The sequence below is a fragment of the Tamandua tetradactyla genome, chromosome 2 (assembly GCF_023851605.1).
Source record: "Tamandua tetradactyla isolate mTamTet1 chromosome 2, mTamTet1.pri, whole genome shotgun sequence".
Lineage (NCBI taxonomy): Eukaryota > Metazoa > Chordata > Mammalia > Pilosa > Myrmecophagidae > Tamandua > Tamandua tetradactyla.
Genome location: NC_135328.1, coordinates 214,869,625 through 214,882,505, shown reverse-complemented (window position 1 = coordinate 214,882,505; position 12,881 = coordinate 214,869,625). Strand labels below are relative to the sequence as shown.

At 39.9% G+C, this 12,881-nt stretch overlaps 1 protein-coding gene across 2 annotated transcripts in view; it reads left to right on the top strand.

Annotated features, from left to right (window-relative positions):
* Positions 1 to 12,881, top strand: part of PEX14 (peroxisomal biogenesis factor 14) — a 202,377-nt gene that overhangs the window by 34,155 nt on the left and 155,341 nt on the right. For both annotated transcript variants that reach the window (XM_077151345.1, XM_077151344.1), the window contains exon 2: positions 4,951 to 4,995. In XM_077151345.1, the coding sequence (XP_077007460.1) occupies positions 4,951 to 4,995 (45 nt within the window). The remainder of the gene's footprint in view (positions 1 to 4,950; positions 4,996 to 12,881) is intronic.

Sequence of the window (12,881 nt, the reverse complement as noted above, 5' to 3'; positions counted from 1 at the left end):
TCTTAGCTGAAATGATCCAAATTCATTCATTAATGTTAGTTCATATCAGTGAGACCATACAGTATTTGTCCTTTTGTTTCTGGCTAATCTCACTCAGCATAATGTCCTTAAGGTCCATCCATGTTGTTACATACTTCATAACTTTATTGTCTTACAGCTGCATAATATTCCATCGTATGTATATACCACAGCTCGTTTAGCCTCTCCTCTGTTGATGGACATTTTGGCTGTTTCCATCTCTTGGCAATTGTAAATAATGCTGCTATAAATATTGGTGTGCAAATGTCTGTTTGTATCTTTGCTCTCCAGTCCTCTGAGTAGAGACTTAGCAATGGTATTGCCGGGTCATATGGCAATTCTATACTTAGCTTCCTGAGGAACTGCCAAACTGCCTTCCACAGCAGTTGTACCATTTTACATTGCCATCAACAATGGATAAGTGTGCCTCTTTCTCCACATCCTCTCCAGCACTCGTCATTTTCTGTTTTATTGATAATGGCCATTCTCGTGGGTGTGAGATGATACCTCATTGTGGTTTTGATTTGCATTTCCCTAATACTTATGATTGGTTTGTTGAGGTCATCTATTTCTTCTTGAGTCAATGTGGTTGTCCATGCCTTTCTAGGAAGTTGTCCATTTCATCTATATTGTCGAGTTTATTAGCATAAAGTTGTTCATAGTATCCTCTCATTACTTCCTTTATTTCTGTGGGATCAGTGGTTATGTCTCCTCTTCCATTTCTGATTTTATTTATTTGCATCCTCTCTCTTCTTCTTTTTGTCAACCTCACTAAGGGTTCATCAATCTTATTGATTTCTCATAGAATCAACTTCTGGTTTTGTTGATTTTCTCAATTGTTTTCATGTTCTCAATTTCATTTATTTCTGCTCTAATCTTCTTTGTTTCTTTCCTTTTGCTTGCATTGGGGTTAGTTTGCTCTTCTTTCTCTAATTCTTCCAAATGGATAATTAATTCCTCAGTTTTTGCTCTTTCTTCTTTTTTGATATAGGCACTTAGAGCAATAAATTTTTCTCTTAGCACTGCCTTTGCTGCATCCCATAAATTTTGATACGTCATGTTTTCATTTTCATAACCCATTAACATTTAGTGTGTTTATTGTATGGGCAGTACTTCTACCATTTTGCCTTTTAGATTTTATATGTCATATCTAATTTTCCTTCTTTTTACCTTTAGTGATAGTCTTCATTTCTACACTCTTCTCCACACTTCTCTCTCCTGTCTTTTCATATGTGTCTCTAGTGCTCCCTTTAGTTTTTCTTGCAGAGCTGGTCTCTTGGTCACAAATTTTCTCCGTGATTTTTTGTCTGGAAGTGTTTTTATTTCTCCCTCATTTTTGAAGGACAATTTTGCTGGATATAGTCTTTCATGAATTTTAACAAATGTATGACACTGATGTAAGGTATTAATAGGGTGGCATATAGAAAAATATATACCTAATATAGACTGTGGAGCATAGTTAATTTACAACTTCTCTGATTACTAAAAAAATAAAAAAGTTTTCTCGAGGATTCTGTGACAGCAAATAGGAATGGTCCATTTTAGACAGCAGAAATTTTATCATACACTAGAGAATCATCTAGAATATAATCATCATTGGGCAATTCCCAGATTGCTGAAAAGTTCAGTGATAAAGTCTCATTGACCTTGCCTCAGACAATGCCAAATGGAGAGCTGCCCCCGAATTGGTTGGAATAGAGTTTGGGGAAATGCCTGCTCCTCTAAGCAGTCCTGAGATTAGCTTAGAGGTCTGGTTTCATGTGCTGAGACCTCAGAAGGCTGTGTAGAGTCAAAACTTGACGAATTTGGAGAGTGGTGCAGTTAAAAGTTCTTTGGTGGGGATATGCACACACATACATACATATGCTTCTTATATGCTTTGAATATCCTTGGAAGAATATATGAGAAACTACAATATCAGTGGTGGGCCCTCTAGAGAAGGGAATACTGACTGTTGAAGTGAGAGACTTCCTTTAAAATTTTGTAACATTTAAATTTTAGTTTTTGAACAAAACATTTACATGGTTCACAATAAAAAAATGAGTATATATAATGAAAGAGATATTCTTGGTACTCTAAACTGTGTGAATTTTTGCCTCTGGCCAGATATTAGTTATTCAAAAGACATGAACTAATTTTAAGAAAAGTTCCTTGGCAATATTATTCATAGTGATTAGTTGCATCTCAGTAAGAAACGTTTTGGTTAAGTCAGAATGATGCCTCCTAAATCCTAAAGCTGTTGTTTCATCTGGTCAAATAACCTACTTTATTATTTATGAGGCAGAATTAAGGTTGTTGCTTAATAAAATGCAGTCTAAACAAAAGTTGATTACTTTGATTAAGTATGAATTAAAATTCTTATAGTTCCCCTTACTAGCTTAGTCATCATGGGCAAGTTATTTAACTTCCCTTGGCTTCAGTTTCCTCATCAGCAATAATGTCAAGCATTTATTTTGAGAAATAAATGAAGAAAGAGATAAATCAGTGTTAGTCTTGGTATTGAGGTATAAAGTCCTCAGGCAGATTATGAACTTTGGTATATAACCCATTCAGTTGGGCTAGAATTATTCTACATTGTGGCTCCATCATGCATTTATTAAACAAATATCTGTCAAAGGCCTAATCTGTGCCTGGCTCTGTCCTGGGCCCCAGGGCTACAGTGATATGCACTCAGTTTCTGCCCAGATGAAGTTTATAATCTGGTAAGAGAGACAGACACACCAATTGATGTAAAATTGCAGGTCTGCCCAGCCCTTGAAGGAGAGGAATATGGTATCGTATGATTGCGTGATAGGAAGATGCGACCTTGTCATAGATATCAGAGAAGGGATGTTTCCCTGAGGAAGTGAGTTAGCCAAGATTTGAAGGATGAATTGTCAGAGAGGGACTAGCATGTGCACAGGCCCTTTGGCAGGAAGCAAAAGGCCAGTGTGACTGCTGAGGGCAGAAGGGATGCCGCACAAACCCTGAGCTTTGTGAGGGTAGATACAAAGCCTTGTGCACTAAGTTGAGAGGTTTCTTCTATACTCTGAGAGCAATGAGAAGCCATTAAAGTTGTTGCTGCTGGGATGTATGGGTGGATGGAGCTGAGATGATCAGTTTATCGTTTTTAAACATCTTTATTATGAAATATAACATATATACAAAAAAAGCAATAAATTTCAAAGTACATTGTAACATTAGTTATAGAACAGATTTCGGAGTTTGGTATGAGTTATTGTTCCACTATTTTAGCTATCAGATTATCATTTTGAAATGATAGTCTGTTGTAGTGTGGAAAATGGATTGAAAGAGAGCCAGCATGGGTATGGGTGAACTCCTGTGATCATCCAGGCAACAGATTTTGGTAGCATGGACCAAAGTGATGGCAGTAGGAATGGAGAGGAGTGGATGGATGGAGTCTGTGGATGTTGAGGAAGGAATAATCGTAGGACTTGGTTATGGGTTGGATTTGGTGAGTGAGGAGGAAGGAGTTATCAAGGATGACCCTTCCATTCTAGCTTTTTGGTGGAAGGTTGTCCCATTCATTGAAACAGTGAACACGGAAAGAGGACTTGTGGCAGAGACAGAGGATTATGGGTCTGCTATGGGGTGTGTTAAGTCTAAGAGGAGGCAGATAGGCAGTTGGATTTAGAACTCAGAGTCTGGGCCAGAGATCTAAATGCGTGAGATTATTGGTGCTAGGAATCTTGGGAGGCAGGAAAGGAAAGCTTTCTTAGATTTCCTGAGACTGATCCTCACTTTATAGTCAGTCTCATGCTGGTTGGCCTTGCCCTGGGACACTGGGGCTGTTGGGACAGGATTTTGGATGGAGGGAGAGGATCTGAACTCCAGCAGAGAGAGCCCTTACTACTGTGCCATGTGCCCCTCTATGATTGCATCTGGGGGCGAGGAAATCTTTGGGCCCCTCTGTGGACTGGACTCTTTCCTCTCCTCCTTCTGTCCTGCTTCCTTCTTCCTGTGAGGCCTAGGTCTTGCCATCTGAACTGCTGGGAGGAGTATTGAGGCAGGAGGACTCCTAGGATACCTGGAAGAGCTGCATTTGTCTGGATTTTGTCTTTAGGTAATTGGAAATTGACTTGAACATCAGTAACTGTAAACTAATCATAACTCATCCAAACTGATTTTATTTTCTTGGAGATTCATGAATTTCCTCAGCATCTGCCTGTCTTTGTATCTGTCTCACTCCTTCTCTAAAATTTGGCCACATCAGTCAAGGCTTGAAAGCAAATGTCAGGGTGAAGGGGTGGTCGAGGGGAGAAGGAAATGGTTTGGAGCCAGGAGAGTCAGCGGTAGCAGCAGGGAATGCCAAGACCCTGCCTGCCTGCCTGTTGGTTGGTCTCTCTGTCACTAGTTTATTTCCAAAAAAGATTTCAGGCTGGACTTTCTGTCTTGCTATGGGATGGCGTCCTTAGTGACAGTTGATAAATAGGAAGTAGTGTGTAGATAATTTACTCACTTCCCTGGCTCCACATAGACACTGGGAAGAAATTCTGAGCTTGGGCAACTGGGGCCCCCTTGTGGCTGAGTCTGGGTCTCTACTTTGCTTCTTAGTCCACTTGTTGGGTCCTCTCTCTTACAGCTTTTTTTCCTGGACTTTGCTATTTCCATGGATTTTGTAATGGTCTCCAGCCCTTGCTGCTCAGCTAGTAATCTTGGGCCTTCCCAAGGAAAAGAAAGCCTAATTATTTTTGAGGTGGTATGACAGTGAACCCAGAAATGATCTCTTCATGTTCATTGGCGAATCCTGACATTTCGGGCTACTTCTTACTGTTAGCCCACCCCAGTGTGCCTTATGGCTATGAAAAACTGATGAGAAATAAAAGAAAGTGGTGTTGGTGGATGTTTAGCTCCAGAGTAGAATGTCTTTGGTTTTTAGATGTCCAGTGGGTGGCACTGTGATCTTATTTTTGTTTCTCTTTTTCTTTGCAGCCAAGCTCTACTCCAGGAAGTAAAAATGTGCCCCGAGAGCCGCTGGTAAGTGCCCAAAATATGTAGTATCATTTTCTAATAATTAAAATACAATGTGAATTTCATGAAACCTTATGGTCCTATGGTTTTGCATCAGCACTCTTCCTTTAAAAGTAGGTGTTATGTGAAGACTAACTTTCTGTCAGTGACTCTGATTTATGACTTCTTCAAGTTTTCTAGTGTGAGTGGGGAGTTAGTGATTAAAGAGATGCTCCTTAGTAAAATACATTCTTTTTTGGAACTAAAAGAATCCGCTGCAGGTGGTGATGACACTTTGTTTTTGCTATTAATAGTAATTAGTGAGATATCTGAAGGCCTTCGAAGCTGAGTTAGGTTCTAACCAAGTTGCTTGTTTATTGTCTAAAGTAATGATACCCTGCCTCTCAGAGGGAGAGTCCCTGTGGTGGGAGGAGGGTAGTTTTTGCCTAGTCTTTGATGGTAGTAATGCTACTCATTACCAACATTATCTTCTAATAGTATTGATAGGGACTACCAAGTAATAAAGGTAATTTTCTCTATGATGTGGTTTTGCTTTGGTAGTCTGAGCCAGAATCCCTGCCTACCTGACCAATTTCCATTCTATCCTGCATTTTAAGGTCTACCATAAGTCCTGTTAGTTGGGTTGTAAAGCTAGGTCTGTACAAACTAGGTAAGCTTTATATTGGTACCAGCCCTAGGTTGAAATTTTCCAAGCTTTTTCTTTCTTTGAATAGTTGTAGCAAGCTTAGGGATAGAGCACCAAGTTTTTGTTTCAGGAGCGCCTGTGGCTCCACCTGTTTCTTCACTCCTTCCAGCAGTAGTGGAAGGAGGTGCTGTGAGGTCCTTAGCTGGTATGAGCAAGTCTGAATTCTAGCCTGTCCTAAGGTTTTCCAAGGTAGAAGATGAGGCAGAATTTGGCTGAGTGGTGGAAATATGAAGGACGGAAGTGCTGCTGAGACTGTTTTTAGGGAAGCAGGGTTGTTCTTCCCATGGCCTACTATTAGCAAGTGGGGCCTGCTTCCTAGCCAGGGGATTTAGCACTCTGGAGAGTGGCTTCTTTCACTCCTTCAATATTGCTGAGTTCTTCCATGTAGTCATGGTAGTGTAAAGACCAGAGGAGGTGTCTCTTTGCTGGTCTCTTAAAGAGCTTAAGTGCTTCCTGTATGGTCTGCCTCAGTGCTCCTCAGGCCTAGGTTGTGCTTGGATGTGGACCAAGGTCCAAACTGAATACCATGGTCCCCTTCAATCCTTTATTTCTTTGATCTCTTTTTGAATTTCCATCTACTGAGTTAACTATTGATTACCAGGTGAGTGGCAGGTCCATCTGTTGGGGCATGACTGGTTGAATAAACTCTTGGGGGTTGGGAATCATATCCTTGAGAATGGAGTTGAAATTAAGAACCATTCCAGGAAAGTTCTTTCTGACAGGAAGCCCTGAGCAATCGGCAGCCTCACCGATTTCTGAATATTTGGAGCCCAGCAGACCCTTTACTCTACTAACATGTCTGTATGTTGCTCTTTTCCTTCTCTACTGTGCATCTGCTTGTTGGTTGGTTGTATTTTTATTTCTTATTTTTCTGGGAGGCCCTGAGCAGTCTTCAAACCCTAGTAGCCTGTGATTATCCAGAGTTCAGATTCATTCTCCCCAGGCCAACTCTACAATTACCTTATATTTAATTAATATTTTTTCTCCTCTTTACATACTTGCTGCATAATTGCTCAGAGGAAAGAAAACACATAGCAGCAATTTATATATATATAAAAAAAACAATAATTAAAAAAAAACGAAATAAACTCCCATCTCATTTGGGCTGATCCTATGAGTTGGGTAATTAGGGCCCTATTAAAAGGTAGACCCTTTCTCCTTCCCCCCTTTTTTTTATTATTAATTTTTTTATATTAAACTCCCACAGTCTCTCAGTCATACCCTTATTGCTTTTGGCCAACCATTTGCAGAAGCCTGATTAAATGAGGGCACCAACAGAGTTGTATAGTCTTGGTGAGCTCCTTTTTCCTCCTGGGAGTAGCAGTGGGAGGGTGCCAGGCTGAGGAGTCTGCCGAGGGCTAGTATGGCAGGTTGTGGGGACAGGCTGAGCAGGAAGAGTGTGTGTGGTGGCTATGAGCTGGCAACAGAGAACAGGAGAAGTGATGCAGCAGTGGCCTCCACTCACAGAAAGCCCCATGGCTTGGTGCTGTAGTGCTGTGGTTTGTGGAAACACCTAGCATTCAGCCTGAGGAATCTTCCCTAGTGAGGGAGGTTTCTCAGTGGAAGCCAAATCAGGCCATGTGTGTTAGTTGTATCCTTCGTGCTCAGCTCTGCCTCGAGTATTGGGGAACAGACAATTGAAGTCTAAAACTAAGCCTTGTTCTCAAGTATTTATATATTTTATTTAGGAAAAAAAAAAAGGACATTTGGACACATGAAACAATTAGCAAATATACAGGACTGTATGTAATTTTAATAAATAGCACAAAACTATACATAATTTGGTGCAGAATTGCATGGATGGGAGAAAAAGAGAGCTCTAGCCTTTCAGAGAAGGAAGAATAATATGGGGGCGAGAAGGGCAGGGACTTAGGAATGGTTTTTGTGAAACTTGGAAGTTGGGTCTTAAAGAATAGAATATTCCTGCTAAGTTTTTTTGTTCTCTCTAACTGAGTGCATATTTTTCACAAAATTCCTAACGGAAGCTACCTGTTCTTTATACCAGGAGAGCTAAGCATGGAGTACCGAAGACAAATAATTTTATCTCATTCTTTGACCCCAGAAATAGATGATCACTTAGAAATAATTTTTCCCTTTATTAGAAAAGTGGGTTAAGCTAGAAGAGACTCTGTTCAGCCCAGTGCAGGTGGTATTGAATAGTTGGATGTGTTTGTGTCTGTGCGATATGGTTTTGCTTTGTTTACTAGGAGAAGTAGGCCTGATTTTCTGGACTGTAGAAACTGTCTTGTGCTTCTGTGGTGAGAAACTAAAATCTTGTAGTCTCTAAATAGCACAGTTGTGTTTCTAACCATTCCCTTGTCTTTATTCTAGCCAAGTAATGACCCTGCACTTTTCCTTCTCTTACCCTTCCATTCTACCTCACTACCTATCCCCCCCAAAAAACCAAACAAACCCAAAAACCAAAAAACCAACCCCAGAAATGCTGTGTATATTAGTAGGATAGTTGCTCTAAAATGTCACCAGACTGGAGATTGGTAAATAGACTAGTGCTGATCAATTATGTAAATTTTGAGTTGAAGTCCTTTGATTGTTAAAGAGAAAGCCCCCTTTGCTTAAGTTAAGATGGCTGATTACTTTTTCCTTTTTACTCTCTTCACTGAGCTTTGGCTCCTATGGCAAAGAGTTGTACTGACCCCCAGTTTCTTCTAGATTTGTTCAACAGCCCCTGTGAGTTTCCTGCAATTTCAGGTTTTCTATTTGCATGTGGGAGTGCGTTCTTGGGCTCCCACAGGGTCTCTGTGTCAGGCTTCCTGTACTGATCTGCAGGATAGAGTTCCTTATACCAGGTCTTTAAGAATGGGTGGACAGCCTGCATGGAGTAGCTAAGTTAGTTAGACAGTCTTGTCTGGGTACTGGAACTGGGGCAAGTAACTTTGGAATTTCCATTAGTCATAAGATTTCAGGTTATTTGACTTGAGCAATGAATGCGGCTTTGGTTACATATTACTCCCTTGTTTCCACTCAGTTCCTCAATATTCAGAATCTGTATTGCTTACCTACTTTAGATAGTGCTTAAGGGTTCTGGTTAAACTAGAATTTCAGCTTTTTGATCTTTGACACCAAGTTTTTTGTAATGGATGAGTCTTCTGCCATCTCTTTCTCTAGCTTGTAGGTATAGATTCTTTTTTTTTTCTTTCCATCTTCTTCCCTTTATCCCTCCCCTGAATACTCCCAACCTGTAATACAATATATTTTTATAAATAATGATGGCAATTTCTACTTATCATCTTATCTAGGATTAATATTTTTTTAGTATACTGAAATTCTTAAATGTAAAGCTGCCCTGCAGTTGCAGATCCCTGCTGTCTGGCAGTAGTTTTGCCATCAGAGTGCAGATTATCCTGTATCCTCAGGCTTCTCCCTGAGGCTAAGACAGAGCCTTGGCCGGGGGTTCTCTGTCATGTATTTGATCTCAGTCCTTCTGGGGAGCTCATCCACTTTATGCTTGTGGTACCTAAGATTTTCTGTTTTTTAAAGCCAGTTGACCAGGCTGGTGATCAAAAGGCCTATGGTTAGTTGTCTGCCTCTTAGCATGTATTCCTGGCCCAGTCTCCTCCTGTAGTTCTATCTTTCATGGTTAGATATTTTGGTACTTGCTGGCAGGCTCATTGTGGATACCTAGCTCTCAGTTTTTTCCCCTCCAGAACATTTCTGGAGGATGACATTCACATGCTCAATACATTTCTTTACATTTCCCCATGTATAAATGGTTGTGTGTCTGTGAACATATATATATAACAAAAAGCACGCATATATTTATTTTATAAAACCAAAGCATTTTGTGGGGAAATGAGATTGAGTTTCATATTGTATTTATATCAGCCATTTAAAGAGTTTAGGAAATTGTCATTATTCCAGAAAAAAAAAGACAAACCTAATTTTAAAGTAATAAATGTTATTATTTTAATAATCTGTAATAGTTGATTTCTGAGGGCTGTAGCAGAGTTAGGTTTACTGAAGCCAGCCATAATTTCTACCTCTTTGTTTCCCATTCAGGGGTGTCTGTCTGTGTGCTAGTGAGTGGGAGTGACATAGGGATGACTCTAAATCCACTCTGTTTATTCGTTTTTCAAAAGCAAATCATCTGCAGATTTCGGTATTTGAACTGTTATGAATAACACATTACTAGGGGTACCCCACCCGACTGCAGCTGTGACGATTAGGGACAGAAAATCAAGTATGAACAACCGGAGGCTGGGGCTCAGGATCCACCTTCCTAATGGGAATGTTGTCGTCATCTAATCAGATACACCAGGTGAGGCTTGGGTGTCTTTCAGATAGAAAAAAATATTGCACCCTCCCCCACCTCACCCCATCAACAATATAAAACCTTGAGTAAAGAAAATGCTCTGTTTTGATACTAGCATCCCTGTAGATGGCTGAGATTCCTGCCTGTCCTGCCAGATCTAGGAAGGAAAACTGGTTAAATCAAAATACTAAAATGGATGAACTTGAGAAAAGCCTCATTCTGTTCCTGTTTTTTTCTCTGTAATCTCTAGGCTACTTACTAATTTAAAAACGAGTCCCTCTTCCAACTCTATTCTTCCCGTTATAGACTGAGAAAAGTTTACTGAATATACTAGGCAGTGCCCTTTGAATTATTTCCTCTTTAAGGTAAATGAAGAGGTTGTTTTTCAATTTTAAGGTATCCTTTTACAAATTATTAGATGAATTAAAACTCTTAGGACTAATTAGATAAATGGAATTTGAAATAATTTTTTGGCTTTTTTTATACCTTAGGTTCCTGGCTTTCATAGTGTTTGCTATAGTTGCTGGAGTCAGCTGCCCTGGCCGTCGGATAACTGAGCAGTGCCTGTGTTTTGGAGATGTGTAAAGTGAGGAACTGAGCACTCATGTGCTTTTGTTCAGACCACGCCGTGACTGGGGCAATTCAGTCTTTAATCTTGTACCAGTATCGTTCTTTCTGAAGAAAATACTGTTTTCTCCTTTTTTCCTGGTGCTCTGTCTTAGAGTTCCTTCAGGTTTCTTCCCAGCTAGTCATTGTGGAAGATGGGATATACAAAACTCTCATTTGGGCAGAGTTTCTTAAAATGTTTTTGCTTTGTTTAAAATCGATCATATTTGAAAGAATTTTCATGCAGAAGTGTCTTTTGTGGGAATTATGATCTCCAGGATAGGTATTCCATGTGGTACACTTAGAATCTACCCCTTAGGAACCCTGGTTGAGAACCATTGAATGTTACGTTGTACTTTGGACAAACACAAGCCCCATGTTTTCTGAGATACTTTCAATTGAAAATATTCACTCTATTTCCAAACCATGTGTACCTATTTTGGTTTGAAAAATACAAGTTTATAGTTAATCCCACTTCTGTGCTGTGAGAAGCTATAGGAAGGTAAACTGGTCCTTTGGAGAAGGACATATCACTGCCCTTCCTTCTTCTCTCCCAGCTCTCCTTTCTTTTATGGTTTGTAGTTATAGCCAAGATTTATGCTTGTTGCTCCACAAATCTTCTCTTTGCCATTATGAGTTTGTCTGAACAGTCTAGAGACGGGGACGACACTGAGTGATTTTCCAGGTAAATCTATCCAGGGGCACTCCTTGACAGTTTGAGTCAGAGAGAGACTAACTCATAGCCCCCAATGGAGTGGAGTCTGGATAAATTACCCTTGTTGAATAGAAGACGTGCTGTCACCTGTGTGCCCTCTTGCCTTAGCAATGATCCTGTGGCCCACTGAGTCTGCAGATGGCACACCCAGCAGCAGTCTGCAAAGGGGGTCCTCCCGCCAGGCTGACAGCAAGAAAGTCTTTAGGGGTAGGGCTACTTTTCCCAACTTTATGGGGGGGTAGGGGAGCTTCCAACAGAAAAAAGCATGCAGGTAGTTTTCCACAGTCCACTGACAATGGATTTGGGTGGCAAGGCGGGGAAAGAAACAATTACTAAATCTTTATTTTCTCTTTCCCTATGTTTTCCTCTCACTGTATTTTTTGTTTGTTTGTTTTATTTTACATGGGCAGGCACCGGGAAACGAACCCGGGGTCTCCAGCATGGCAGGCGAGGAAACTCTGTCTGCTGAGCCACCGTGGCCCTCTCATGGTATTTTTGTGTGTGTACTTTTGGCAGTTGCTTCAAATTTCTTGTGAAATGAAGTGTGGGGGCATCCATAAATAATTTTTTTTTTTTTAATCTATGAAAGGAGCTTGTATTAGACACGCTCCCTTATTGAACAATTTGCCATTCTGGTGTTGTAGAACTCACTCCCTAGGTCCTTGGTGCCTGAATGAGGCTTCAGTTGGTCAACTCCTCAGACACTTGCTCCCACACTTACTCTGCACCCCAGGAGTTAGTCAGCTGTTCTTAAACTTGTTTATACTAGTTGTGTTCATTATTGAAATTAGTTAGGTTATTAAATATTATGTAAACAGGTGAAATATAAATGTGAAGAGAAGGTTCTACAAATATAATGTTTTATGAATATAAATGGAAAGAGGGTTCATGAAAACTAAGCTGAATTCTTTGCTAAATGTGAATTGCTAAAAAGATTGCTGTCAAATTAGGTGTGAATGAGGAGACAATTAAAGATGGGGAGAAAATCATAAAAATCCAGAAGAATTCTGTGCTTAGATTGCTTCACTGATATCTCTGAGTTCTCACTTTGCTTTAGAAATCATGGAGGGTGCAATGTGGGTGGGGTTTAGACAAGACAGACGTCTCTGGAAGCTTCAGTCTGTGGGCCTCATACTCAAAGAAAAGGTCTTGGCTCTACATCAAAAGATTAGCAAATGACTGTAGGTTTATAGGTTTTAAGTTAATATAAAATGTTTAAGGTATGCAGAGTGGGCCCTTTTTTTTTGCATTTTATATACTTTGGCTTTTTTAAAAACATTTTTTTACTGTGAAATATAACATATACACAAAAAAGCAATAAATTCCAAAGTACATTTTAATAAGTAGTTATAGAACAGATTTCAAAGTTTGGTATGGATTACAGTTCCATAATTTCAGCTTCTAGCTGCTCCAAGACACTGGAGACTAAAAAGAAATATCAATATAATGATTCAGCAGTCATACTAATTTGTTAAATCCTAACTTCTCTGTTAGAACTCTTCCTTCTCCTTTGATCCTTCTCCCAACTTTTAAGGCTATTTGGGCTATGCCTGTTCTGTTTCATGTTGGAAACAGGTGTTGAAAATACAAGGATAGGCAGATGGAATTAGTTGATG